Raw genomic sequence first — 27,565 nt, forward strand, 5'->3', positions numbered from 1 at the left:
CGCCCTTCCAGAGCATGCGCACTGGGCAGGGCGAGGGCGCGGGCCCGGAGCGCACGCGCGGCGCCCCGGAAATCGCTGTGTGCGTGTGTGTGGGGGGACCTGACCCGGAAGTGCTCGCGCGGCGGCGGCGGCGGCGGCGGCGGCGGCGGCGGCGGCGGCGGCGGCGGCGGCGGCGGCGGCGGCGGCGGCGGCGGCGGCGGCGGCGGCGGCGGCAACACACGCGCGCGTTGCTGGACTGAGGCGCCGGCCGGCGGGCGCCATGGTCTTCCTGACTGCGCAGCTCTGGCTGCGGAGCCGCCTCACTGACCGCTACTGGCGGGTCCAGGAGGTGCTGAAGCACGCGCAGGTGAGTGTGCCGCGCGCCCCGCGCCCCTGCCCGGCGCGCGCATGGGCCCCGCCGACCGCGTTCTCTCCCATTTCTTGACCCAGCATTTCCGAGGAAGGAAGAATCGGTGCTACCGGCTGGCGGTCAGAGCTGTGACGAGAGCGTTCGTGAAATGCACCCGAGCCCGCAGGCTGAAGAAGAGGAACATGAGGACGGTAAGCCCAGCCCGCGTCGGCCTCCGCCTCGCTGCCCCGGACCCTCCGGAGCTAAGGGCGGCGACTCTGACCCTGGAGAGTCAGCAGTGCCTCACTCGCCGCGGAGGCGGCCCCAGCCCGTAAGCCAGTCGTCCCTGTGCACGTGGTCTGCGAGGACCGGCCTCGGCAGCCCCGCCCTCCCCGTGGGGACCCGCTCAGTCGGGGACACGTGCGCCTGCCGCTGGAGGACAGCGGAGGGTCTCAGCGCAGGGTCCCGGTGCAGCAGCAGTAGCAGCCTTGCACGGAACCTGCTGAACTGCTGAGTCTCAGCACCTCCCCACCCCGCGGGCACCCATTGAATTGAGAGCTCTTGAGGTGGGGCCCAGCAATCTGCGTTCTGACAAACCTTTAGGTAGTTCTGATGCGCATTCAAACTTGAGAACCGCTGAAGCACAGGAAGAAGGTTGACTTGAGTGTGTCTTAAGATTGAGAAAAGAATGCCTTGAAAGAGTCTCTTAGGCCCCACCTTGTTTAGCAGATCTATTCATAGCTTCCCGATCTTTCCCACCTGCCTATAAGCCTTGACTTCCCTGTGGTTGAGGGAACGGACCCTGCTGCTTCTGGCCAGCCAGGTCCTTTGTGAGGCCCCTCCTGCACCTTCCACCTGGATTGTTCCATGCCTGCCTGGCGGCACCCGTCTCACTGGCTGTCACAGTCCATCCGCGGGTCCCTTTGGAGCTGTGCCTGGCAGAGACTCTTGCTCATCTTTGTATAAACGTGTGGAATTAACGCTTCCCAGCGCATGACCTTCTTGCTAACCCTTTAGAAGGAAGCTGGCCTTTGGGTAAAGAGCCCAGGCCTTTGCTCACGGCGTCTGTACTACAGCTTGTTTGCCTGAATAAAACACTGACTTTGGTATTTGCTTTTACAAAAAACCTTTTAATTCAGTTAGAACCTTTGCTGGGAGGTGTGGACATAACATACTGCTAGTTCTGAAGCATCTTAACATTTTCTTATTTCAGCTCTGGATTAATCGAATTACAGCTGCTTCCCAGGAACACGGCCTGAAGTACCCAGCATTCATTGCCAATTTAATTAAGGTATGGTTGAGGATGTGGTTCTGTTGTAACGCTGAATGGCTTCATAAGTCTTCCCAGTTGTCATGGTCCAGCAGCCCATACGGTGGGACGTTAGCGCCCTAACGTTGTTTTCATTCTTGGGGTGCAGTTCTAGCAGCTTCAGGGACTCACCACACTTGCTCTGCCCTTGCCCTGTGGTACCAAGACATGGGCCTTGCTGTTTCCCCATCAAGAAAAAAGATGGAAAGACTTGACTTTAACTTTAAAGTTTAATTTCAAAGTTTTTACACTGAATGAATTCTGATGAGGTAGCAGATCAAGTTGAAACTCATAATCAAAAAGGAGGGGAAACATCTTGGAGGGGAGAGATGAAGCACGTGTCACAAAATCTCTGCATCTGGTGATTATCCTATTTTCTCTGCTTTTGTGTGCACTTAAATTATTTCCCAGAAAGCTGGGGGAGTGGGTGTCATGCTTCTGCCTTATACCAGACCCTGTCTCTGGCACTTCACAGAGATCCTCAGGGTAAGTGTGAGTGTGACACTTCCATTTGACTGAGGGGAGCTGAGGCTCAGAAAGGAGAGGGACTTTGCCCAAGGCCCATGGGTCCCATGTAGTAGAACAGGATCCACTCCTCCTGCGTAGCTGCATTCAGTGCCAGGAGACCCTCCCCTCTTTTTTCTGCACTTCAGGCTCCCTGGCACTGTCCATCCGTTTTCTGATGTTTACTTGGTAGTCTGGCTCTCTTGTGGAAATCAGGAATGCTTGGTTCTGATCCTGGATCCTCTGCTTGTGCCTCTTCTGTGTCTCATTTTTCATCATTTGTAAAATGGGAATTGCGGTTTCCTCTTCCCAGCTGACTTAAAGGGTCACCCCTGGCCAGAAATCTCCAAAGAAGGCCCTTGGTTCCATGGCTGGCACCAGGAGCAATGCCCCCACCCCACCCCTGTCCACACTGACCCTCCAGGGTCCTGCTTCACCACTCCCCTCCCCCTCTGATGCTCATGTGATAATTTGCTGAGGTGATTCAAATCGTAGGATGCTCAGCTGTGTTCCGAGTCTAATTATGTTTCACTGAAATGCATTTTTGATGCTGAAACAGACTCTGGTTCTCTTTCCAGTGCCGGGTGGAGCTCAACAGGAAAGTACTCGCAGACCTAGCCATCTACGAACCAAAGACTTTTAAATCTTTGGCTTCTTTGGCCAAAAGGAGGCGACAGGAAGGATTTGCTGCTGCCTTGGGGGATGGGAAGGAGCCAGAAGGCATTTTTTCCAGGGTGGCACATCACCACTGAAGGAGGACGCCGACACCAACTGTCCTTTGCAGCTGAACATCTTAGGGAAAGGCTTTTCCCTGCTGTGATGATTATACTAAAATAGGGGCTAAGAAGTATTTGTGAGCAGTGTAAGTCTGACTTGTGTTTGTGTTCCTTTACACTTCAGTTAACAGCCCTGAGAGAAAAGGCCTGTCTTCTCATTGGCACAGGTTCAGAAATATCTCACATGGATCGTGTAAATAAAGCTTGTGTGGTGTTCAGCTTTTTGAGCTGTGTTCTTTGGCGTCAGCAAACACACTGCAGGTGCACCTGCCTGGGTGCCTGTGATGTGGTGAGCGAGGCTGCCAGGGTGAGAGGGGGTCAACTGAACGTGCGCCTCTAGGAACCTTAGATCCTCCTGCAAGTAGGGGGTAGGGTGCGCCAGGCCTGTGATCTCTGGCCCTGCCCATCCCGCCTGTTTCCAGCAGGGACTCCACGGGTCAGCTCTTCAGCCACTCTGAGCACCAGGCTTCCTGCTGTCTTCCAGCCCAGCAGGCAGCAGGCGGGGTCCCAGTCTCTTGGTCCCAGTCTCACCTGAGCCCCCACAAGTAGGATGACCATCAGATTACTTGGGAAGCCTTAATGTAGGGTTCCAGTCCCTCTCCCAGATACCTGACTTCATTAATAACAGAGTCAAGTCCAGAAGTAACTTCTCAGCACTGCCACTTGTATCCCCACTATCCATTGCATGGGGCCAGGGCCTCCCCTTGCTGTCTCTGGGAGCTAGTTCTGCCCTCGGCCTCGCTCTTCTGCATTTTGAGCCCCTGTAGCTCCCACCTCCTATCTGGTCTGCTATCGGGCTCACCCGATAGCTCTCACGAGCCATCTCCTAGTACCAAAACCCAAGGGATACTGTCAGTCCTGGACCCCAAAGGCCACACACTCCCTTTCCTCTGCTTGCTGCCAACCAGGGTTCTTACCTCACCATTCCTCACACCCTCGGCCCAGGAGAGCTCTTTAGGCCCAGGGTCGCTGTCTGACTCCTGCACTTACCTGGCAATGCCCACCTGGCCCTGCTCCAAAACTCCCATGCTGAGTCTTACGGCGATGCCCTCCTCCATCCTTTGCCAGCAGTCCCCTGGAAGAAATTACTTCTTTGGACCCAACACCCACCTCCAACTGTCCACTTTCCTCCATCCTCGCCACAGGCCAACATCTCTTCTGGCTCCAAATACTGCACTGGCTTCCTAAGAGGCCCCTCCTCCTGGCCCTTGTCACAGTGTCTAATGATGGCCACTGAACTGTAAGCATTTGGAGGCCCGGGGCTGAGTCCTGTTTTGCCACAACCACTGCAGTGGCTGACTACACAGTTCATCCACAGACAACAGGGTAGAGAATACAGAGGGTCCTCTGGTGTGGGGACCAAGTTCTGTGCAGAATGCACTGATGTGGAGGAGCAGCCTTCTCTTTGTTCATCTCGGTAAAGAAAGATGGGGATGTGACAGACAACTGTGGGCTGCTCCTGGCACCCACGCCCCCTCCAGCCACAGGACCCAGTTTTCCTTTCATGCAGGCCAAGGACCAGAGCCTGGCTCTGACTGGCTAGAGCCATCAGCTCTTCCCTCTCCTCTAGCTGTTCAGGAAATGGACAGGTAATCCAAGAAGGCCCAATGAGAAGCTCTTTCCTGGGGTTTCTGGATGAGGAAATTATTCCTTTCATGGACAGTGTGCTGCTGTAGCCTGCAAAGAGGAGACATCCCGGACCTGCCAGCCTAGGGGAAGGGGAGACAGGGCACTGTAACCATGTTGCTCACGGGAGTGGAGAAGAGAGAGACTGGGTTTTAGTCGGCACTGTTCCTGAGCTGCAGGGTCAAGTCTCACTTGAGTGAAAGCCAGTGGCGGCCTCTGGGTTTGGGCAGGTTTGAGTTGAGTGCAGTTACTGGCAGATCCCAAGGGTCTGAACCTGCCCCCACCCCAAGCTGTCAGTCATCAAGGCCTTCCCACCATCCTTACACAGGTTCTTGCACTAGTCCTGATGAAACGTTTAGAATAACTGTTCAGCAACAGACAACTAATACTGCGCTAATACTGCATCTGACGTGACAGCAACACTGCTGTCTGGTGATGTAAAAACCACCAGAAGCTGGCAGTCATTAATCCTGAGAGCGCCTGCTACAACCGGTGGGGGAATGGAGGGTTAAACTCCTCGACGGCTTCCCGCTGTTTGCAGTATACAGTCTCAGCCTCTTCCCGTGGCCCCGGGGGGCATCCTAGACTGGCTCCTCGCACCGCAACCCGGTTGGAACTCACGCCTTTTGCAGTCAGTGGCTCTGTAGAAACATCGCATTATAAACGTTTCCAGCTACCTTCTCTCTTCCTGTGGACTCAATTCTGAAGGCAAGAACTCTGAATCTGGCGTTATATCTGTACCCCAAACCTGGACTCAGTAAAGGCTCGAGAGTAAAGACCATGCCAGCGGCCACGAATTTACTGGCAAACGTATGACGTTGCTGCTGGGCGTGGGCTGGGGACAACTTACCAGCGGGTGCGTCAATGCTTTCAGGCCGGGGGCCTCCGAGACCTTCGACGCCTCCAACCAAGCCCTCCCTGCTCCAGTGGCCCGCAGGGCGCAATCCCGGCAGAGGCAGAGCCGCCACCCCCTTACGGGCCCCTGGAACAGGGGGCGCCCGCCGGACCCTGCCAGACCCGCAGGAAGCCTGGGGCAGCGGTGGAAGCTTCATGAGCTCCCGGCCCTTTGCGAAGACCGAACCGCCACGCCGGAGCAGTCCGGGCCCTAAAGGGTGCCCGGAGCCGGCATCAGCCACTAGTGCTTCCGGGTCGGGGCCCAGACCCCCGGCCTCGCTCGGCCACTGCGGGGCCCACTGGGTAACGAGCCCGCCCCCGCCTGCTCCCGTGCCGGGTTGCTACGTTAGCCACGACGCTGATGGGCAGGAGGCAGAGCCAATCGCGAGAAGGCGGTGCCGGGCCGTCCGCCGGTCGAACCAATGGCACGTGGCGGGGCGGGGCGGTCGCGGCCGTAGAGCGTCGTGAGGAGCCGCCCTGCCAGGAAGGAGCTCGAAAGGGAGTCGGCGGCACAAAATGGCGGCGGCGGCGGCAGCGGCGGCGGGGACGGCCACGGCCGGGGCTCCGGGGCCAGCGGCCCCCGCGACAGCGGCCGGCACGCCGGGCTCCGGGAGCGCGGTCCCCGCGTCGCAGGGGGTGCTGATCGGGGACCGGCTGTACTCCGGGGTGCTCATCACCTTGGAGAACTGCCTCCTGCCCGACGACAAGCTCCGCTTCACGCCGTCCATGTCGAGTGGCCTCGACACAGACACGGAGACCGACCTCCGCGTGGTGGGCTGCGAGCTCATCCAGGCGGCCGGCATCCTGCTCCGCCTGCCGCAGGTGAGGGAGCGGCCGCGAGCCTAGGGCTGAGGTAACCGCCGCGCCGGCCGGAGGAGGCAGCCGGGCCCTTTGTTGGCTGCGAGGCCGGCCCAGCGGGACCCAGGCCCAGCGCCAACCCCCGACCCCTCTCATCCCGCCTGGGACCCGTGTCCAGCGCTGACCCCTGACCCCAACCCCTTAGTCTCCGCCCGGCATCCGGGACGCGCGACGAGCGCTGGCCCAGCTTCACTGCTACAGCCCACCAGAGGTGGCGAGGGAGGCAGGGCAGCAGGTCGGGAAGAGCCTTTGTGGACGCGCAAGAAGTTTTAGTTTTTGGTTCTTTGTTAGGAGCCTCCTGAAACCCAGTGACTTAACTTCGAAGTCCTTGAATTATGCGTTTGAAGAGGATGGAAATCTTTCTCTTTTGTAGGTGGCTATGGCTACTGGGCAGGTGTTGTTCCAGCGGTTTTTTTATACCAAGTCCTTTGTGAAGCATTCCATGGAGGTAGGGGCTTCCTCTTGTTGTTTCCCACAGAAATGTGTTGACAGAAAAGCTGGGGAGTTGTCTTGCCGGGTTGTTCAGAGGAAGGAGAACGTGGTGGCAGTGTTGTACTTAAGGGGTTGGGAAGTCTCCTGTGCTGTAGCGGGGTTTCTCCTAAGTGGGCTTTTTCTCAGGGTGCACCTCCGCTTTGCCCTCAACCGACCTTCTTCAGCTGTTGGAGACTCGTGATTGGAACAAATGTCTGTATGTTGCATTGCTTACGTTCCAGCACGTGTCGATGGCTTGTGTTCACCTGGCCTCCAAAATAGAAGAGGCTCCAAGACGGATTCGGGATGTCATCAATGTGTTTCATCGCCTTCGGCACCTGAGAGAGAAAAAGTGAGTCTTCAGGGCTGTCCTGAACACTCATCCCCTTGTTTTTACGGCTATTTAGTTACACTAATGTTCCTGAAACAAACTTCAGGGTGTGAAGTCTTAAACTTGTGCCCAGAGGAGGCCTGGTGCCTCGGGGGTGTCCAACAGACACTGTTTAATGAGTGAAGGGCCACGGGTAGCGGGACAGGATACTGTGTCTACAGTTTTGGTCTCCTGGCTTGCCCATGTCAGACTCTGAATGCTCTCAAGCTGGGTTCTCAACCTCAGCACAGTTTATGTTTTGGGCTGGATGATTCTTTGTTGTGGGAACTGGCCTGTGTCTTGTAGGATGTTTAGAAGCCTCTTTGGCCTCCACAGTAGATGCTAATAGTTCCTCCCTCAGCTGTGACAGCCGGAAACTTCTCCAGACATCACTGTGTGGTCTTGGGACAGCAGAGTTGCCCTCTGCTGAGAACCACTGCCTGGACCTTGGCCTCGACTTTCCCATCCTAAAGCTGATGGGAGTCCTTTGTAAAACACAGTCTCAGCTGCTTAAACGTTTTGCTTCCATTGCTTCTTTGTTTTTTTGTTCATCTGCAACACATACATATACTTTGAGCTGGCGAAGGACGTGTGGTCCTTATGCGGTGAGGCTGGCAGACCCTCCCTGTGCTCTGTCGGTGTTTATCACCTATAAGCAGAGCATGCGGGGATTGTGGAGGCAGGCGAGTAGGCAGCTTAGGCTTGAGGAAGACTTTGCGGGTTTTATTAGAGGAAGTGAGCTTCCTAAGTCCGTCTGTACTGTGTTTATAGTTGGTTGTCACTGCTTGGGGGGTAATCATGGGATTTAATGCACTGTTTCATTTGACCCTTATGCAGACCACGTGCTTTGTCTTTGTAGAAAGCCTGTGCCTCTGCTGTTAGATCAAGATTACGTTAACTTAAAGAATCAAATTATAAAGGCGGAAAGGCGGGTTCTCAAAGAGCTGGGTTTCTGTGTCCACGTGAAGCACCCTCACAAGGTGGGTATGCAGCCCAGCTGCCACGTCAGCCCTCCTGAGTCCCTGCTCTGTTCTTACCCAGATTAGAAACTGAAGAGGACTGAATGTCCTTGACTTGGTTTTCCAGTTTATATTTCTCATCTGAAAATGACTGTTTGCTCATTAGCCTTCCTGTATCATGATAATTTTAATAGTGTGTTTTTAAGAGTTTTGGGAATTACATTTTTTAAGTTTGAGCTTTCAGAAATAGTGATGAACCTGTAAAAATGCAGTCTGGCAGTTTACATTTTCTTTTCTCAACAGATAATTTTCTAAAGTAGCTTTAGTGTTAACCTTATTTCTTGTTATGGAAGGACTGGAGAATTCTGGGCCCTTTCATGTGGAAACGCACTAACATGGCGCTGCAGGCTGCTCTGGTTTAGAAGCACGCAGTGCCGCGTGTACCTTCCACGTTAACTCAGACACAGGGCTTGTTTTCTTTTTTTTCAAAGAGTGCTATTTTCAAGTTTCCATCCCCCTTTTATTGGCGGTTTCCTCATATCTCTCTTGCTTGTGTGACTTTCTGGCATTAATTCAAATTCTTGGTAAATTACTCCCCATAGATTTAAGAGCTTTTTCTTCATTTGCTGAAAGTGTTTTCATACCATGTTTTGTGTAAGTTGGCGACTGGGGTACGGAAATGTTCAGGGCAGGCTAAGCTCCCTGGTGGAAAATGTGTCGAAGACAAGAATGAGCATCAGCCGTGCACCGGCAGGACCAACTACGGTGCAGCTAGGTCCTCACGCGCTTTCGTGGTGCCTGGCTGCAAAAGCAGGTGGCAAGCGCGTCCGCAGAAACTGCCCTCCAGCCGAGCTGTGCAGCGGGCGTGTGACCAGGAGCCAGCCCTGGGATCTAGCCTGAGGCTCTTATTTGCTGCATGGACGCCCTCAAGATCTGAATTCTGGGTTCCCAAGGTTCTTGGTAATAACTGCCTGACCCGTATCTTCCAGATAATCGTTATGTACCTTCAGGTGTTAGAGTGTGAGCGTAACCAACACCTGGTCCAGACCTCATGGTGAGTTGGCCTTCCTTGCTTTACGAGACCAGCAAGGGCAGTGCAGGAGTGTGTTGATGCGAGGCGCTTGGGCAGGGGGTAGTCAGTCCCATGACGTGGTTGTGGGCTAGAGTTGTCCGAGTGCCCAGTGTTCCTGCCAGGTAAATTCCAACCAGCCTCCCAAATAACAGGCACTGGTGTAACGGTAAGGTGGCCCATCCCCTCCCCAACCCTCTGGGAGGGCGGTCAGTGGCTTCCCTTTGGGGGCCGTTGACTTGGCACCTTAAGGTCTTCCCTACAGGTGCCAACCTGGACTTTGTGGTTTCATATCTGCTGTGAAACTGCTTTTAACTGCTTCCATTAAAGAGAGTCCTGTGGGAGAAGGAGGGGTTATAAAGCTTCCCTGCAGTTTGGGGATTGATTGTAACAAAGCACATGCTAGAAAGGGGCCTGAAAGTGGCATTTCAGTGCTGGGTGCTTTGTGAGTTTCCATGGAGTTAAGTCTGTGAGGGTCGTAGTTATGCTGCCTGAATTGTCTGGTGCTGTGCCGTGGCTAATGGAGAACCTATTTTGACTTTTCTTTTCTGTACTCTTTCAATCAAAGGGTAGCCTCTGAGGGTAAGTGACTAAGACTTCTCCTCTACTGTCCAAGCGCTTTGGTGCAGGGACAGCGGCCGTCCTCAGCCAACCCAGTGCAGGCTCCACCGAAGGCCGGCTCTAGACGGTGGTGTGCGCGCGGCAGTGTAGTGCTGGCCGACTGCTGCCGTGGCTCTGACGGTTGTGCTTCTTGTTAACCTGTCGTGCTTTGGTAATTGTATGACTAGAGTGATAACTGTCTTGACTTGAATTTTGTCCTTTAAAACTGCCGTACCTGTGCAATAAAGATGCAATACCTTTGTCTTTAAAAAATAAAACAACAACAAAAACCTCTACAGAAAGCTGTACAAATTGGCTGATGGGAACTCAGAGTTTAGTATGGGAGGATATTATTATTTCTGGAAGTGCTAAAGTTACTCTTTCCAGCACCTAAGTGTTGACACATTCTAGTAAAAGGTGTGCATCTTTAAATAATTTAATGACACTTTGTTGTAACTTATTTCAAATATAGCAGTTAAGTTTAAGTATATGTTTTGAGGACTTTGTTTTTTTTTAGAACCTAAAAGTTCTATTTGAGTGTTAAAAATATTTTTTTATTAGAACCAAAAAGTTACTAATGGTTATGTTTATATAAAATGTTTGAACTTGTTTACTTGCAACTCTTTGGGACATTTGGCCTTGGCACCATCACACTGGCTTTTCTTTGGTCACCTCTTGGTTCCTGGAGCAGAGCTTCAGAGCCAGGTGCTGCCAGTGGCATATATAGAATTTATCACTGAGAAATCTCTCCTTGGGTTTGTACATCAGTTTATCTGGGATTTAGGGCAGAGATAACTGGGGGTCGGAGTGGGGAGGTTCAGTCAGATCCCAGCATGACATGGCTCACCTGGGGGTGTGCCTGTCACTGGGGTGTGTGAGCACTAGATATATGACCTATTCAGCTGTTTTCTTGTGGAATTGATCTTCTGTTTTTGCAATACTGATAAAGTTAATGAGAGATCTGATTTCGGTCTAGTAAATCTTAAAGAAATATATTTATATGAAAATGTTGAAAATGTAGCCAATTTTAAAACTCTTTAACTTTTTAAAAAATGCAAGTGTTTTGTATTTTTGTATGTTTTAAAATACGATAAAGTTTTTAAAATGTACTGACTGTGATGAAACTTGTATTTTGTTCTTTTATCTGCTCTTATGAATGTTCACTTTAAGACTCCTTGTTGAGATGGGACAATTTGGAAACAATTCTTTCATAACCCTGAGAAGAGGGTTTCCCTCTGGGCATTGAGCCCTCCTCTGCAGACGCTCCCGTGCACCCACGGGCGTTTCCCCTTTGCGAGTGGACTCCGTGTGGAAGAAGGCGGCCAGGCTGTGAACACCTCTTCAAGGAAAAGGACACAAGAGGACCTCTTGGCTCAGAAAGGCCCTCGCAGGCTTTGTGCTCAGCCCATTCTTTTGAGTTTGCATGTTTCTCTGCACTACGGATTTTGAGCATTTAGGGCTCCTTAATCAAACACGTTGAACTGCCACAGTAGACATCTTTCTGAGGCACTGACTTTTGCATGAGAGCAGGCCAGAGGTTGAGAGGGAAAAGTAAAGTTAAACTTGGTTCTCTTTTATAGCAACACGTGTTGTCTGACATTCAGCCAGCTTTTAAAATTTTTTTCAGTAATTTCCCTGTCCTCCTGTCCTGTATTCAGAAAAAGCAGCTGGACTGTTTCTCCATGAACTTGTGAGGTTCCCAGGACTGTCTAGCTTTAAGGCCTGGCAGTAGACTACGTAGGGGAGTAGTGACTTTATGTAGATGATGCAGATGGGTATCGTGGGCTGCCCTGGGGTGTTGCAATTCTTCCTGCGTTTGGTTTTCAGGAATTACATGAATGACAGCCTGCGCACAGATGTTTTTGTGAGGTTTCAGCCTGAGAGCATCGCCTGTGCCTGCATTTATCTCGCCGCCCGGACGCTGGAGGTCAGTGGGCCACCACGGGGGGTTCCAGTCTGCTGCTTTCACTAGTCTCCAGTAAACTTTCATGTCATGTGCTTCAAATCAGGCTTCTTGGTGCCAACAAGAAGCCTCCTTGTTGGTGTCCAGCAGACTTGTGTTGTAGCACCCTGAGAATTTTGTTGGCACTGAAGGAGAGTATCACAGTGGTATTTGTGTTTACAGATCCCTCTGCCCAATCGTCCCCATTGGTTCCTTTTGTTTGGAGCAACTGAAGAAGAAATTCAAGAAATCTGCTTGAAAATCCTGCAGCTCTATACTCGCAAGAAGGTTCTGGTTTTTTTTTTTTTTTTTTTTTTTTTCATGTAGTGTGTTGGTTGTGTTTGACTAGAGGCATCCGGTTCTGAACTGTGGGCTCTGGCTTTCCCAGGTTGACCTGACACACCTGGAGGGTGAGGTGGAGAAGCGCAGGCATGCCCTCGACGAGGCCAAGGCACAGGCCAAGGGCCTCCTCCCCGGCAGCGCCCAGGTGCTGGACAGCGCATCACGGTTCTCACCTGCCCCCAAGCTGGGTGAGTGTCGGGTATGAGTCTGCTCCCTGAGGGGCTGACCCTCTCCTTCAGATTCCTTTGGGAATTGCAGCTAGTCTGAGCACTCTGCAGGCTCCAGCGTCCCCACGAGCACATGGTGATGTTTGAAGTGAGGCAGGCGCTCCTGGAGAGTTGGTTTTTGTATTCTTCAGGAAGGGATGTGAACAGGCTTTCTGCAATGCAGTTAGTTTGTGTTTTGCTGAAACTCTCATAAATCTGGGGCAGGAGATGGTGTCAGCTCCTAGAGTTAAGCATGATGCCCGTCCCCGGTCCCTGAAGTGAGGCAAGCGAGACCTGTGGCCTTTCTGTGTCCTGCGGTTCTGAGTCTGGGCTGGGAGCAGGGAGTCACAGTCAGCACAAGCCAGTCTTGCCTGGCTAGCCAGTTCCCACCAGAACAGTTGTGTGATGGCCAGGTTGTAACTTATCGTGCTGATTCTAGCAGAGTCCCCCAAAGAGGGGAAAGGAAGCAAGCCTTCCCCGCTCTCTGTGAAGAATACCAAGAGGAAAATGGAGGGGGTGAAGAAAGCCAAGGTGGATAGCCCAGTGAATGGGTGAGTACCCAAGTGCCCTGGTGGGCCGTTGGGCTGTTGGAACGACCATGTCTGGAACTGCTCCTGCCCTGTTCACAGCTTGCCGAAGGGGCGCGGGAGTCGCAGTCGGAGTGGGAGTCACGAGCAGAGCTACTCGAGGTCCCCATCGCGATCTGCTTCTCCCAAGAGGAGGTGGGTGCTGCTGGGCTCACGGGGGTTGCTCCTGGAGGGAGGCTGTTTCCCCTAGGAGGTGAGATTGTCAGGGCAGGGCTCACTGGCTTGACGGTACTCTCCTGCACAGGAAAAGCGACAGCGGCTCCACATCTGGCGGGTCCAAGTCACAGAGCCGCTCACGAAGCCGGAGTGACTCCCCACCGAGACAGGCACACCGAGGTGCTCCCTACAAAGGCTCCAAGGTGAGAAGCTACCGAAAGTCCAAGGACTGCAAGTACTCCGCCCAGAAGCCTCACGCGTCTCGGAGCCGGAGTTCCTCCCGCTCCCGAAGCCGCTCACGGGAGCGGGCAGACAATTCAGGAAAGTACAAGAAGAAAAGTCACTACTGTAGGGATCAGCGGCAGGAGCGGTCCCGGTCTTATGAGCGCGCAGGCCGCCGCTACGAGCGCGACCACCCCGGGCACAGCAGGCACCGCAGGTGAGGCGTGGGGTCTTCACTGAGGGCTGCTCTCTGGCCCTCGGTATGCACCCCTCGGCGTGACCGGCCCTGGGCTGCAACTTCGTGGAAATGGTGTTGACACTGGGCTTTGCGATGAACTTGGAGATGGAGTCAAGAGGCCGGCAGGGTGCCCTTTGGGTTAGCCTGGGCCCAGCCCACACCTGGTGGCAGCACAGCCCTGTGCCTGTGGAAGCCAAGGCAGGTGCGCTCGTCCTGGTGGTGCGGCTTGGTGCTAATGAGACTGTCCCTTCACTCCCATACCAAGGCCCAATTACGTCAAATCGAGAAAATGACTTTTCGAACCTTTGCCTATATTAGGTTGTACCTACATTTGGACTTCACAGTGTTTCACGGTGAGAAAACGGCCTTAACAGCCCCTTATTCTCTGTCCATGTTGTAAATAAACGTGTTCAGTATGAGTTAAAGCTATATATTGAAACTCAGAACTTGAATTCTGTCAGCTTAAAACTTGTGTAGAGAATTTTGATTTTTAAAATGTGAAGGTATTTAGATCTGTGTTGAAAGTCATATATTTTTATCTGTGTGATGCTGAGTGCAGGCCACCAGCTCCTAAATAGAGAAGTTTCCTATATACGCATTTTCCGTGGTTGAAAAACACAATTCTCTCTACTCAGGACATTGGGAACGTTAAAGAATTTGTAGTCTGTGCTCTGCTTGCTTGTCACCGTGCACGGCCCGCGGTACCCGTTCTAGTGGTGCGTCTGCGCTGCCGCCTCTGATCTCATTAAAGTGTTGGATTTTGTATTGAGTTCCATGCGCCTGCTCTTCTGTGAGGCTTGTGATGGGTCTGAGCTGTCTGCCTGTTCTGACAAAGGCTGCTGCCCTTGGGGTGAAGGGAGGGTTTGAAAAGGATCAGATGGTTTGGAGCCCCCTTGCGCCTGAGGGACATTGGTTTATAACCCACTGCTGGTGTCTGTCCGGCTGGCAGCATCCAGGAACAAGTCACCTGGAGGAGGGTCACCCCTGGAGGTGTCCTCCCTGGGAGTGGATTGGTGGTGCAGGTGGGCACAGTGGGCCTTGGGGCTGTTTCCTGGTCCTGCGTGGGTTCCATGCAGATCAAGGGCTGTTGGAGCCTCTGTCAGCTCTCCCCAATACTTCTGTGCAGGTGGGAGGCATGGCCTTCCTGATGCCAGTGTGCCTAGAGAAAGGTGCCTGAGGTTAGTACAGCCAGGATGTGAAAGCGACAGGGTTAGCACCTAGGGTCCACTTTTTTTTTAAACTTCCCTTACTTATATTTATTCTATTTGGGGAGGGTAATTAGGTTTATTTATTTATTTTAGGTACTGGGGATTGAACCCAGGATCTGGTGCATGCTAAGCACGTGCTCTACCACTTGAGCTATGCCCTCCTTGCAGGTGGCTCACTTTTTTTTTTTTTTTTTGGCATCTTTAATAAAAGTTTTTTTTTTTTTTAAACATTTTTTATTGATTTATAATCATTTGGTGGCTCACTCTTAAGGACCAAACCATAAAAACCTGGGGCGGCCATACAGCTGGAGTGAGAGGTGGGCTGTGGACATGGTCATAGACCTTCCTACCTGGGAGCCAGAAGCAATCCCTCCCACATTAGGGCATAGTGACAGTTGCAGACCTGGGCCTGGAGCCTGCAGTTTCTGCCCTCCCACTGGCTATCCACCCCTTGCTTAGCCAGGTTGGGGTCTGCGGGTGGGCAGGTCTAGCCAATTCCTGCTAAGACTCACCGGAAGACCCTCCTACAGGGCAAGTCCCTGAGCAGAGCCAATGGGACTCTTCACACATCCCTCTCCTACCAGGCACCCCTGCTGGTCCACTCGGGATCTTGCCCATCCTAGCCAACCTCAGCGAGGACAAGGAGCCTTCTGGACTAGACAGGTGCTGTGGTACCCTCTTAGCTCCCTACCCTGAGGAGCAACACTGGGTCTTAGGCAAATCCCATGCTCCACGCAGGCTGCTTTTGGTTTTTGGACAAAATCTTTCCACAGTCATAGGGTAGAAACTTGTTTGCTTTAAGGAAAGAAAAAGAATCCACCTTTGCAAAAGCGTCGTTTTATCTATCCCGCGCCAGATGCGGGGTCTCCTTTGCTTATCCGGACTGGCGGAGATCGGAGGCTGCAAGACAAGGAGATGGGGCGACGGGTCCCGAGATCTCCCGAGTCCTTCCTGACGGCGCCCGGCTCTGCCGCCTACGCCTCGCACGGCACTCCTAGTGTCCAGGTTGCGGGACCCGGGGCCGACCCGCCGTCACTTGTCTGCCACCTTTCCTCCCATCCTCGGGAGGAGGGCCAGGGCGGAGGGAGGCCGGGCCTTGCGAGCACAGCAGCTGGGAGTCCTTTACCCCCTGCCCAAGGCGCAGTATCTCCGGCCACTTCCGTCTCCCCACGAACCCTATTTCCGGCGCCTTTATAACGTCCCTTCCGCAGACCCGAAACGCCACTTCCGGCCGCCTACGGACCACTGGCTAGACGGGGAGCGACGTGAGTTCGAACCACGAAGGCGCGGAGAGCGCCCCCTTGGGATTGTGGGAAATGTAGTTTTCTAGCCTTCCCAAGGGCCAGGCGGAGCTAGCGAGCTATGGGAGGGGTTGGGGTGGGGACGGGGCTGGCGGCTCCTCAGACCGGAAACCGTCGCTTTCTGAGCCCGGCGAGGTCTGCGCAGACTCGGAGCCAGGCGCCGTCGTGGCGCCAGGGGGCGCTGGGTGTAGGAACTTGCTGGCGGCCGGACGCGGAGTTGGGGGCGGTTTAGGGAAGGACCGGAAGTGCTGAGCACGGCGGCGGAATGGTCGGTTGAATCGCCGGGCCTGGTTTGGGGAGAGTCTGCGTGAGGACGCGGAGCGCGGGCTCCAGGAGCAGCTGAGAAAGCAGCGGCCGGAAGGTGGGGGCGGCTCAGGGCTTGGGACCCGAGCTTGGACACCGCCCGCGCGGTGGACGCCTCAAGGTGAAGCTGAGGCTCAAGCCGCGCAGCTTGGGAGCGGCGGAGGCGGGGGTTTTGAGGGAGGGAGCCGTGCTCCAAGTAACGTCCTCATCTTAGGAGAAGGTGGTGAGGGTGATGGGATGCTGTAGTCGGGGGCGGGACCCGAGTCCCCAGGGTGACCTTGGCCGCACTTGTGTTCCAGCTCCTCTGAGCACCTTGGGCCGCTGCCACACACACACCATGTTCCTGGTTCGCCTGACTTCGCAGCTGCTCAGGGCTATTCCCCGGGCAGGTAAGAGGCCTCCTGGGACAGATGGGCGGGATACTCACGTGGGTTAGGAACGTGCGTCACCAGTTGGAGGCGAGGGCCTGGCCACACAAACTCTCTCTAAACATCCAGGCTCTACAGAGGGGATGTCTGGGCCTGAGAATGTCAGTGAGGGTCCTGTCCAGTCTGCCATGGAGGTTCTTCTCCCCAGTCCCGGTCAGGCCCCGTGGCCGTGCACAGGTCTAGTGTAACCCTGGGAGTGGTAACTGTGCCATCCTGTTTCCTGCAGGGTACAGTCGGCCCTGGCCTGTCTCGAGGGTGCTGGGCAGCCATGCTTGCAGGCCTCACTTCAGCACACAGCCAACAGGCCCGAGTGGGTTTGTCTCCCTTCCTGGCAAGCGGGTTCACCTGGAGCTTGAGGAGATGCTGGTCCCCAGGAAGATGTCTGTCAGCCCCTTGGAAAGCTGGCTGACCATCCGCTATCTCCTGCCCAGACTGGACGCTGGGACCCAACTCTATGAATGTCCAGCTAGTCATGTGGGCGAAGGGGCTGAGCAGGGGGTCAAGGAGGTGTGGGAGGCACCCCAGATGCAGTGCAAAAACGTACTAAAGATCCGCCGGCGGAAGATGAATCATCACAAGTACCGCAAGCTAGTCAAGAGAACGCGGTTCTTGCGGCGGAAGGTCAGGGAAGGACGCCTGAAACGGAAGCAGGTGAGTGTGGGGCCGTCGTCCCAGAGCTGGGCACGGTGGTTGAGATGCAGGGCTGTGCACAAACCTGTAGGTGGTCCCTCCCTCTGCCCTCACAGATCAAGTTCGAGAGAGACCTGAGGCGCATCTGGCTGAAGGCGGGCCTGAAGGAAGCCCCTACAGGCTGGCAGACCCCCAAGATCTACCTGAAGGGCAAATGAGTCTAGTGTCTCTCCCCTGCCTGTTGCTGCCAACTGTAATAAATTTTCTGAGAACTCGGCTGTCTCTGCTGGCCTGGACCCTCTTCTGCTGGGTGTGAGCTGTCTAGGGATTGAGGCTAGCGTCAGCCTCTGGCATTACAGGAGGCACAAGGGCTCTGGGTGGCAGAGTGGCAGTCCCTTCCCTGAGCTGACCCTTGTCCTGGTGCGTGGCCTGCGGGAATGATGGTCTCACTGTTTATGAGTGAACACTGTGGGAGAAGCTGTGAAGAGTTCCAGCCCTCCCCTGAGGGCATACTCTTAATGACATGGAGGTGGCAAAGGTGCTGAGGGACAAGCAGGGTCTCAGTGCCCAGACTGAGGGGGCAATGTCATTAGGGTACACAGTTGACTCTCAGTCGGGTGAAAACCCAACTATAGCTTGTAGTCAGCCCTCCATGTGGTTCCGGATGCAGCCAGCTGTGGATTGTCTGGTTCTGTAAGTGGACCTGCACAGCTCGGGGTCAGGGAGGGCCTCACTAGAGAGGTGGGGAGGGGAGGGAGGCAGGACAGGCGCCGTGTGCTCTAATGGCAGACAGTGCTCTGCAGGCCCCTTGCAGAGCCTCTGGACTGCCTGCTGTGGGCTTCTTGGCCTCTGCCACTTCCTGGGTCCCTGAGTAGGGGTGGCCTGCCCTGTCAGGTTTAAGGTTGGGCTGGCTATGGAAAGTGTGCTGGTGAGAAGCCCGGAGCCTTAGCGTCAGCCAGTGACCGCCAGTGATTCCAGGTTCTTCCTGCATGGAGAGGAACCTGTTGTCCTTAATAGGGGGCCTGGAGTGGCCTGTGGGCCTCTGTATGTGGGCTGGCGGGGCTAGGCTTCAGGTGGGGAGACTGGTCGGAGTGCCATGAACTCAGGTGAGGGTTGTTTTCATCCTTAGCATCTGCTCCGCTCCTCACATCTGGGTTCAAGGAGGGGAGACAGGTGCGTCTTCTCTGAGCCCTGGGGAGCAGTGTTTTTGGAGGGCCACAGCTCTCCTGTTGCTGGGTTCCCTGTCACACTGCGCACTGGGGCTGTGAGGGCTTGTTGTCTTTTGTCAGAGATGTGTCTGGGGTCTGGCTTGGGTTCCCTGCCCATTGGGCAGATCTCGGGAGGGCTTGGGCTCGGGCTTCCCAGCAGTTTGCTGGAGGGAATGGTGTTAATAACACTGATACTTCAGTGAGCCAGGTGGGCCCCTGTCTATCAGGGACGACGGACTCACGGATGGGCCGTGTGTGGTGGATGTGAGGAGGGTGAAGCTGGCTGTTACTGGAGGGGACCTGAGGCCACTGAGGGGGCAGGATGGCTTCCACTGGTGGCCACAAGGAGGCAGCTGTTGGGCTCCTGGCAGCCCCTGGGGTCTTGGCTGGGGACCAGGACAGCTAGGGTCACAGGCATCCTTCCCCGGTCTCATTTTCCTCAGGTGTGGGTGGGGCAGAGGTCCCAGGACCAGGCCCTCAGGGGTGGAGTGGACCATGCTGTCCTGGTGCCAAGTCTGGCCCCAGCTCCTCTGGGCCTCCCAGCAGGGCCCAGCCTGCCAGTGATGCCCTTGGCCGACGCCCACAGCTGCTGACCAGTTGCTCCCAGTGTTTCCTTCCAGCCCCTCTGCGGTAGCTGCCCCGTGGCTCACCCCGCCCTTCCCTGGCTGGTGGGAGGAGAAATGGATGCTAAGTCTGGAGACAAAGCCTTGGTCAGGAGCTTGGCTGGAGCCATAAGTTCTGGGGGTACAACCGGCTGGCCTGTGCCAAGAGCCACAGACCCAGACGCCTGGGTGCTTCCAGCTGGCAGAGCACCACAGAGCCCTGGCATCCCGGGCACCTGCTCCAGCCTCCTCCACCCTGGGGTGAGTGCCAGCTGGGGGGCCCCCAGGAGGCAGGCTGCCCGTGGGCTCCACGCCACATGGACTCACCAGTCTTCCAGAGCAGCAGTTCTTAAGTGGGCATTTGGCCACATCTGGAGACGTTTTCGGTCGTAAAACAGTGGGGGTTCTGCTGACAATGATGGGTGGAGGCCGGAGATGCTGTTAAATGCCCGTCGGTTCACAGGGCAGTCTCTGCCCGAGAATAGTGAGCCCCAGATGCCAGTGGTGCTGTGGTCGAGGCTCCTGCTCCAGATGTCATGGGTCCTGTCGAGTCAGCTCCTGAGCCAGCCCAGCCCCACTTGGTTCCTTCAGTCCCTGCCCCTCCCTGCCCTGCTGGGCCTGGACCTTGATGGCCCTGTCCCTGCCCAGCCTGGTGTGTGCAGACCTCACCCTGCCTGTGGCTTGGATGCTTTGGGTCCAACCACAACCTCAGAAGGCAGTTTTGGGGTTTTATTTTTACTCTGCAGCCCCTCCTCTCTTCCCTGTGGTGCCTCCACCCTCCCCCAGCCCCTTCTCCCTGGTGTCCCCCAGTTCTAGCCCTGATAGCCACTGACGGGGCAGCCTTCAGTGAAAGGCTCGTCTTTGTGATGTGGTTCTGTCCTGTGATCTGCCCCTCTCCCCAGCCCGTCCAGCAGTGCATAGAGGATGGGTTCAGTCAGGGAGGCCCCATCCAGGGCCCAGCTGATGAGGGTGGTCTTGGGCACTTGCTGGGGATCTGCTTTTTGAACCCAGCTTGGGGCACCTCTGTGAGCTCAGCTTTATGGCTCTGCTGCTCCGTACCTGGTGCACAGCAGAGTCTTCTGGCCTGGATGTCCTGGCCGCACCGTGGGCCCGGAAGGAGCCAGGGAGACTCCGGCCCCGTGGGAGGACGTGAGGCTGGGTACCAGGCCCTGGGGAGGGTGGGCAGGGGCCCTGGCCACCTCAGATGCACCAGGCAGGGTACAGCACACACCTGTGTGCACCCCCCAAACCCCATGCTGCGAGTAGTGCTCCCCACCATTCAGGGAGCCGGCGAAGGTGCTGGAGGGCCGCAGTGTGGGGCAGAGGCTGGAGAAAGGCTCCCTCCCCGGCGTGGCTGAGGCCCGCTGAGCTTGCCCAGAAGGACGCCGGAAGCTGGGTGGACTGGGAGGTGGGATATTGCTCTCTAGGACTGAGTTTTGGAAAAAGCCCCTAGGGAGTTAGTCCAGGGTAGAGGCCAGAGGGCAACCTGCCCCGCTGCCTGGCTGGGCATCCAGAGCCCACCTGGGTGTCGCAGGGCGCTGCTGGGCCATCTGCCGGTGAGGGAGCGGAGCCCTGTGGCCTTGGGCCTCACCTGAGGTCACGTGTCGGCCGACTCTGCCACTTTGGGGGGGTTGTCTCTGTGGGGTGGCCCGTGTGTGTCCTTGGAGGACCCCGCCTTGAGTAGGGGTAAAAGCCCTGCAGACCCCGGATGGCCAGTGGGCAGCACCAGGCCCACAGCCCCACTCGCCTCAGCTGTGGTGGCAGCAGGGCCGTCAGGACCCTTGAGGCCAAGGGGAGGGGAGGCGTCAGCCCTTGGGCTGGGTGTGAGCTTGTGCCAACTCCTCGGGCAGGATCCACGGTCGGGGGGAGCCAGGTTGCCGGGTGGCATTAATCGTGCATGTGCCTCGTGGAGTGTAGGTTGGCCCAGCGACTTTGGGGACACAGGACAAGGGTGACTGCCCTATGACGCTGCACCACGAGCCCACAAGCTAGCCTACCTGGGCCGGCCTCGCCAACGATGATGGTCTGCGGTGCGGGGAGGAGACTGACTCAGCCTGGAGTCCTGCTGAGCATAAGGGGCCCCAGAGACCACCAAGACCGGGTCCTGACCTGGAGCCCCCGGGGGCTGGGGGCACGTGAACAGGGCTCTTCTGCCCTCTGGGCTGACACCTGCTTCCCCTGAATCCAGGCACTGCCCACTACCCGACGCCTGTTCAGTTTGCTTGGTCTTGTTGGTTTTGTTACTTTGCTTTTACAGTTGAATTCTCATTTTAAAAATTTCCGGCCAAGTCAGGCTGTGTGCGGCTCGGTGTGGAATTGTTGGCTCCCGCCTCACCCACCTCCTCATCCACCCCAGGTCTGTCCAGGCCCCTTGGGCTGGTGCCCCCTCCTCTTACAGTCACAGCACAGCGACACGGTCACCTCCCAGCATCAGTAGCATTCACACAAGGCCTCATGGGCCAGCATGCCAGTGTTTTCCTTCTCACACAACTGTTTGTTCTCCAGTTCTGTTTTTTCTTTTGTGTGTTTTCCTGTGCTTCTATCACTAACTCAGCCCCAGACTTGCTGGAGGGATTTGAAAACTGTCAGTTGGGTCCAGCTCCTCAAGTGCCTCTTATTCCTGTGCAGTCCTTCCTGGCACCCAGCTAGGCTACGCTGGGCCCTTGGGGGCACCAGCAGAGTCTCCCTGGGATACCCATGGCCTCAAAAGCTGGAGCCTCTGTTTCTGGAATGCCATGTTTTCCTGTCTTGTGGTTTACCTTCCTTTCCATGGAGTCCATCCTATAGTAGCTTTCCCAGAAAAGGTGTGTGGGAGATAGGAGATCATAGAATAAGAACTGTGTTTTTAAGAAATTAGTAATTGATGCATTTGAGTGATTCCCTCTACTACAGGCACTGTGCTGGGTTCTTCCCGGGAGTTCTCTCACTTCACAGCGAGCCTGTAGTTAGCCTTGTTTGGTAGATAGGGACCCTCAACTTGCCCACAGTCCCATGGCTGAGAAGCCGTGACTTGGCTCTAAGTCTGTTTGACTCCAAACTTAATTTGTTTTAAATTTATTTTTATAAAAGTTATGCCTCTGCATATCTAAATAGTGTAATAGTTCAACAACGCTTGAAAAAAAAGCTAGTCTCTCCTCCCCACACCACCTTCCCAGAGGCAGTCTCAGCCCTTTCAGACGATTCTTTTGGTATTACCATATCTCTGAATTGGTGGATTTTGGACTTTTTGACCAAAACTCAAAATAAGAAGTACATTTTATGTATCACTACCCACACTTGAAAAAATTAAAAAAAAATACATACCCCTCTTAAGTGCAGTCATCTCAGGTGTTTTCTATTCTGGTCTACTTCATTAAAAAATACTATTTCCAATCCATTAGACTGAGTTCACACTTGCTAATCGAATACGATTCTCATGTCCCTGCGTTTTGTTTTCATTGCAGGTGTTACCTGTTGGCCTCTCTCGTGCTGCCCCCCTGTCCCTCCTCCGACCTGGCGGCCTGTGAGTCAGGATGTGTGAAAGTCTGTTTACATGACTGACCACGGACGGGCTGGCAGCTGTCGCTGCTTTTCTTTCCCTCTGCGTGTTGTTTTCCTTGGTTTTCTTTCTTCTCTCCGGTTGGTCTGGTTCTCGGTGCCCTCGTCACGGTTTCAGCACCAAGTTCTCAGCCCGGCTCGCAGGAGCATCCAAGGTTTGCTCATCTCAGGACAGAGTCTCTTCCTGGACTTCCTGCTCGTCCAGCAGCGTCAGGCCCGCCGCACCTGGGCTCAGCTTTGTCCCTGGGGCATCCCGCAGACACTCTCTGCTTCCCTGATCCTTCCGTTTTCTTCCCCTTACTTTGCAAGAGCCCGTCCTCCATAGTTTCCTGTGGAAAGAAACAAGAGAAAATTTTGCAACTTTGCAAATCTGCAGATGTCTCTACTGGATCCCGTTTCTTGGTTGACAGTGTGGCTGGATGTGGAATTCTAGGTTGGAGATTGGTTTCTACAAAATCCTGCAGGTCTTGCTCTGCTGTCCTCCAGTTCCCAGTGCTGCTGATTAGAGAAGTAAACTTGCTTTGAGGCCAGCGCCTTTGTCAGTAGCAGACTCTCGAGGCCCTCGTTCCTTCATGCCAGCATTCCCAGTGGCACACTTCAGTGTGGCTCTTTTTGCCCCATGGAAGGCCGGTTCAGCCTGGGCTTGCCTGACCTTCAGCTCTGGGGCAGTTTCTTGAACTGTTTTGTGTAATTCCCTCGCCTCCATTTCTGCTCTTTCTGAAGCTCCTGTTATTGGATGATTTTCTCTTCTGTTTGCCATTTCATGGGCACCTTCAGCATTTCCCTCTAATCCACTTAATGAATTTTTTTCGTTTCTGTTACCTTCTTTTCAATTTTTTAGAGACTTTCGTTTTCTCAGTGTGTTTAGCATGCCTGGTTTGTTTCCTGGGTGTGACGTCGCCTCTTCTGGGAGGATGTTAATGAGACGTCGTTTCTCTGCTGACCCCCCCACCCTGCAGCCTTGTTCCAGGCAGGCTTCTCTGCCTGTTGGCTTTGGCCTCTATTTCCCACACTAGTGGGCCTCCTCTGCTGGCGCTTTGTTGTCTGCTTCTGTTTGACAGTGGGGTCGACAAAGCAGGACCCCCAGAAGTGGCTCTATGTGCCCTTCCCCACTTCAGGGGGAAGCTGGGACTCTTTGGGGACCAAGTAGGTTGCCAATTTTAGCAAATAAAAATAGAGGACCCCTTGTTAAAAGTGAATTTCAGGTAAACAACAAATAACCTGTCAGTATAAATGTGTCCTGTTCAGTGTTTACCTGCAATCCTGACATGTGAGGCATGGCAGGGCGGGCAGGAGGGTCCACGTCTCCATGTCAGAGGCTGCGGCCAGCTCGCGGGGCTCGGGCCCGCTTGGAAGTTTCACTTGCCGAAGGTGGGACAATGTGAGCTTCCCAGGGGTGAACCTTTTACTGCACTGGGTTGAAACACACAAGTGTATTGAAATCCATTGGGCAGCCTTGGAGGGTGCAGAGACCAAGTCCCAGGGTCTCTAACTTGCTGAGAATGTGATTAGATTCTTGGGTTGTATGACCGGGAACATTCTCTGAGCATATCAGTATAACTCCTTGTCTTCCTGGAAACCAAAATGTTGCATGTGATTATAAAGCTCCCATTCTGACTAGCTTACCTACACTAAAAGGCTCTTGCTTAGATTTAAAATGGAGAACATGCAAATTCCATAAAGAAAAAGGAAATTGAACTTCTGCCTTAGAAGTGTTCACCTTTTAAAAAAAGTTATTTTCTTGCAGAATCCACAGCCGAAAAAAAAAAAAAGAAAGAAAAGCTGGAACAATGGTTTTCACGGGATAAGAAGCCAACGTCACCAAGGAGACTTCACTTCATAGAAGCATTAATATCGTCTAACTGCTGGAATGGGAAATGTCGAGTTTTACAAAGTTGTATGAGAAAAAGGCCAAGTGATATTTTTAATCAAGATGATCCTGGATAAATTAGACGGTTTCCTAATTCTGCCTTGAACGGCTGTGTCTTTCCCCTGACGTCAAGAACCGTGTGAGACAGTGGAGGATAATATCATGGGTTTGGGAAGAATCAGGTTTATTTACTTACGCAAAGCTTACTTAACTTTCCTAAATTTCCTGGTCTGGTTTTATGTCTCAGGTAAGTTATTTTTTTCCCAAAAAATACTTAAAATCATATAAATGTATATGTTTATATTTAAACATATATTTTTAAAATGTTTATATTTAACTAAAATAACTGATCTCTTTTGTATAGGATTTACTCCTGTAACCCAGATGGAGCTCTGAATTGTCTGCATGTCATTTGCGCACCTGTCGCCGAGGTGCACCTGTGCAGGGATTACAGCACACCTCTCCCCCCCCCCCCCCAGCCTGGCCCTCGCTGTGCGATCTTGCTGCTCCTCCCCCAGGGCTCGCTTGGGTCTGGCTGTGACCTGCTCTTACCAGTAGAAAGAGGCAGATGCTTCCAAGCTCTGGCTGGAAGGGTTCTGGCAGCTTCTATCAGTGGAAGGAAGCCTGGCGTAGGCGGCCGAGCGACAGGTCACGTGGTGGGAAGAGGCCGTGTGGACAGAAGACCCGGGTAGTGGCCGCCCCGACCCCCAGTTGCTGGAGTGAAGCCATGGGGCTCGTCAGCCCCCGTGAGCTACCCCAGCAGCACCATGTGCCCCAGGACCTGGGCAGCCAGGGACCCTCCTGTGCCTTCCACGAGGGGAGCCACGCTCCTGCTTGTTCTCCGTAAATCATTTGGAATTCTGCGTGAAGAATTCCATTTACGTGAGCAGCCACTTATTTCTGGGAGTGTGACTTTCCATTTCAGGTTACAGTCCAGCACCCCTGGCTCCAGCTCTTGGCCCTGGGCCCCCACCCCCTTGTTCTTTTTTCTTTTTTTCCCAACACTTCCTTTCCAGCAGTACAGGCTCTCCAGGTTTATTTAGTATGTTTCCTCCCAGCCCTAAAGGCGGCCATTTCTCCAAGGAGCCCTGGTTCCTTTGTTGGAAAACAATCTTAGAAACCAAGGTCTGGAGCTGGGCATGCTCACTGCTGCAGGCCTTCGCAGACAACAGAGGTGGCCCTGCATCAGCACATCCACCGCCATTTTCACGCGCCTGTGTTTGTGTCTGCTAACACAAGTTTGTGTCATTCTCCCTAGCTGTTGCCCAGGGCCACGTGGGTCTTCCCAGCCCCTCTCCTTACCCTCTCGTGTAATCGCTCAGTTCCGTGTTCCTGTATGGAGTGTCAGAGCGGATAAACCACAGCCTCAGGGAAGCAACTCTGTCAGCTCAAATGAAAACACCATCCCTTCCCGACTCACCAGGAAGTCAGTGGACATGGGCATCTTGTGGGTGAGGTGACTCACATCTGATGGAAGTAAATCGATGGTTCCTGACTCCTGGCTACAGAACTGATGAAGTGATAAGGACGATGAGGAGATCTTCCTGGCGTGACGGGAAAGATGGAAATCCAGAAGCCACCTTGCCACCCGGGGTCTGGCTCCGGTTCATGAGCAACGTGAGCAGTGTCTGCATGTTGGTTGGCTGGCCTCCCCGCACCTTCTCAAACAGAACAGGCCAGTGGGGAGAGTACAGGTGGGCTGCAGGGCGCCACGGGTCAGGCTCCGGCCACTGCAGTAAAGTGAATGCCATGACAAAACGAGGCACACACATTCTGTGGTTTCCCGGCCTATGTAAAAGCCACATTTATACCATAATCTATTAAGTGCATAACAGCATTATGTCTGAAAAGTGCACGTGCATTAGTTAAAAAATTTGTTATCTCTAAAAAATGCGAACCATCATCTGGGCCTTCAGTGAGTCATAACTTTCTTGCTGGTGGAGGGTTAAAAATGTGAGAATTACCAAAATGTGACACAGAAACCCGGGGTGAGCAAGTGCTGTTGGGAAAACGGCCCTGGTGGGCTTGCCTGACGCAGGGTCCCCACAGACCTTCAGTTTGTAAAAATGCATCATCTGTGAAGCGCAGTAAAGTGGGGCGTGCCTGTTCCCCACTAAAGACACCACGCAGGAAACCGCTTGCTGAGGGTTTGACCACGACTGCTAAAATCCTTGGTCTTGGGTCCTTGACGGTTTCTCAGGGTGAAGGGGTTGCCTGGTCCATGAAATAATGCTTCTGTGTTTCCAAGTGTTCTTGTCTGTATTTTCAAATCAGTGTCTCAATGCATCAGTGGTCTCTCAGCCCCATCTCAGCGTGTCATCCGACTTGTGGGCCTCCACCAGCAGGGCTGAGAGCCCCCACGGGACGCACAGACCATCAGACATGGGATCTGGAGTCCCCTGGCCCACAGAGTGAGACAGTGCCGTGGCAGACCACCAGGACTCCAGAAGAAGGACCAACACATGTGCAAGTGACCACCTCTGGGAAGACAGCAGTGTGAGGGTGGATCGCGGGTGCTCTGGTCTGTGGGGCAGCTCCGCCCTCTGGCCTCAGCCTCACGGTGACAGTGGATCGACACGGTTCTGGAGAAACCCGAGGGGAGCTGTGACTCAGCAGTCTGCCCACAAGCCAGTCCTCAGCCGAGACACCAGTCCCTTTCCTTGTAAGACTTGTGCTTTTGTCTTTTTAAGTCCTGCCCTTGCTTTGTCCTGGGAAGCAGTTGTGTCTGTCTCCTGTTGGCAGCATGAAAAGTCAACACAAATTTAGCAGCTTCACACAGCAGGCTCGTTAACCACACAGCTTCCATGGGTCAGGCTCTGGACGTGCGTTTACCGGGAGCTCCACCCAGGGTCTCACGGGGTCAGACCCGTGTCAGCCAGGGCTGTGTCCTCACCTGCGGTCCTCTTCCAGGCCCATCTGGGTGGCTGGCAGAACCCATTCCTAGCAGTTACAGGCCAAGGTCCGTGTTCTTCTTGATGAATGAAGTGGGTGGGGCTGCAGCCTCAGGTTTTGGCCACACAG

At 54.3% G+C, this 27,565-nt stretch overlaps 3 protein-coding genes and 2 long non-coding RNA genes across 12 annotated transcripts; 3 read left to right on the forward strand and 2 right to left on the reverse strand.

Annotated features, from left to right (window-relative positions):
- Nucleotides 1-155: 155 nt before the first annotated feature.
- On the forward strand, nt 156-3,135 carry MRPL20 (mitochondrial ribosomal protein L20). Its single transcript, XM_010957670.2, has 4 exons — nt 156-346; nt 430-540; nt 1,542-1,619; nt 2,720-3,135. The coding sequence occupies exons 1-4, from the start codon at nt 260-262 to the stop codon at nt 2,891-2,893; spliced, it is 450 nt and encodes a 149-aa protein (XP_010955972.2). The 5' UTR covers nt 156-259; the 3' UTR covers nt 2,894-3,135.
- A 2,760-nt stretch (nt 3,136-5,895) lies between these two features.
- On the forward strand, nt 5,896-14,226 carry CCNL2 (cyclin L2). 5 transcript variants are annotated; one of them, XM_074377736.1, is made up of 11 exons: nt 5,910-6,259; nt 6,669-6,743; nt 7,009-7,118; nt 7,996-8,116; nt 9,085-9,149; nt 11,592-11,691; nt 11,890-11,994; nt 12,095-12,236; nt 12,694-12,805; nt 12,884-12,976; nt 13,086-14,226. In XM_074377736.1, the coding sequence occupies exons 1-11, from the start codon at nt 5,954-5,956 to the stop codon at nt 13,438-13,440; spliced, it is 1,584 nt and encodes a 527-aa protein (XP_074233837.1). In that variant the 5' UTR covers nt 5,910-5,953; the 3' UTR covers nt 13,441-14,226. The 5 variants fall into 5 exon arrangements, with proteins under 5 accessions (XP_074233842.1, XP_074233837.1, XP_074233838.1 ...); XM_074377737.1 differs by having other exon boundaries at nt 12,697-12,805; XM_074377738.1 differs by lacking the exons at nt 5,910-6,259; nt 6,669-6,743; nt 7,009-7,118; nt 7,996-8,116 and having other exon boundaries at nt 8,125-9,149; nt 9,733-11,691.
- On the reverse strand, nt 13,073-16,060 carry LOC123617578 (uncharacterized). The gene is made up of 2 exons (XR_006725743.2): nt 15,486-16,060; nt 13,073-14,616 (listed from the first exon to the last, which is right to left on the reverse strand). It is a non-coding gene; the product is annotated as an uncharacterized LOC123617578 (long non-coding RNA).
- A 112-nt stretch (nt 16,061-16,172) lies between these two features.
- On the forward strand, nt 16,173-24,583 carry AURKAIP1 (aurora kinase A interacting protein 1). 4 transcript variants are annotated; one of them, XM_074377759.1, is made up of 5 exons: nt 16,173-16,327; nt 16,569-16,658; nt 16,924-17,348; nt 22,581-22,639; nt 24,422-24,583. In XM_074377759.1, exons 2-5 carry the CDS (start codon nt 16,607-16,609, stop codon nt 24,480-24,482), a joined length of 597 nt encoding a protein of 198 aa, XP_074233860.1. In that variant the 5' UTR covers nt 16,173-16,327; nt 16,569-16,606; the 3' UTR covers nt 24,483-24,583. The 4 variants fall into 4 exon arrangements, with proteins under 4 accessions (XP_074233860.1, XP_074233862.1, XP_010955973.1 ...); XM_074377760.1 differs by having other exon boundaries at nt 16,211-16,390; XM_074377761.1 differs by lacking the exon at nt 22,581-22,639.
- LOC123617581 (uncharacterized) lies at nt 22,451-25,232 on the reverse strand. Its single transcript, XR_012511515.1, has 3 exons — nt 25,097-25,232; nt 23,930-24,246; nt 22,451-23,003 (listed from the first exon to the last, which is right to left on the reverse strand). It is a non-coding gene; the product is annotated as an uncharacterized LOC123617581 (long non-coding RNA).
- Between the last annotated feature and the right edge of the window lie 2,333 nt (nt 25,233-27,565).

The sequence above is a fragment of the Camelus bactrianus genome, chromosome 13, assembly GCF_048773025.1.
Source record: "Camelus bactrianus isolate YW-2024 breed Bactrian camel chromosome 13, ASM4877302v1, whole genome shotgun sequence".
Lineage (NCBI taxonomy): Eukaryota > Metazoa > Chordata > Mammalia > Artiodactyla > Camelidae > Camelus > Camelus bactrianus.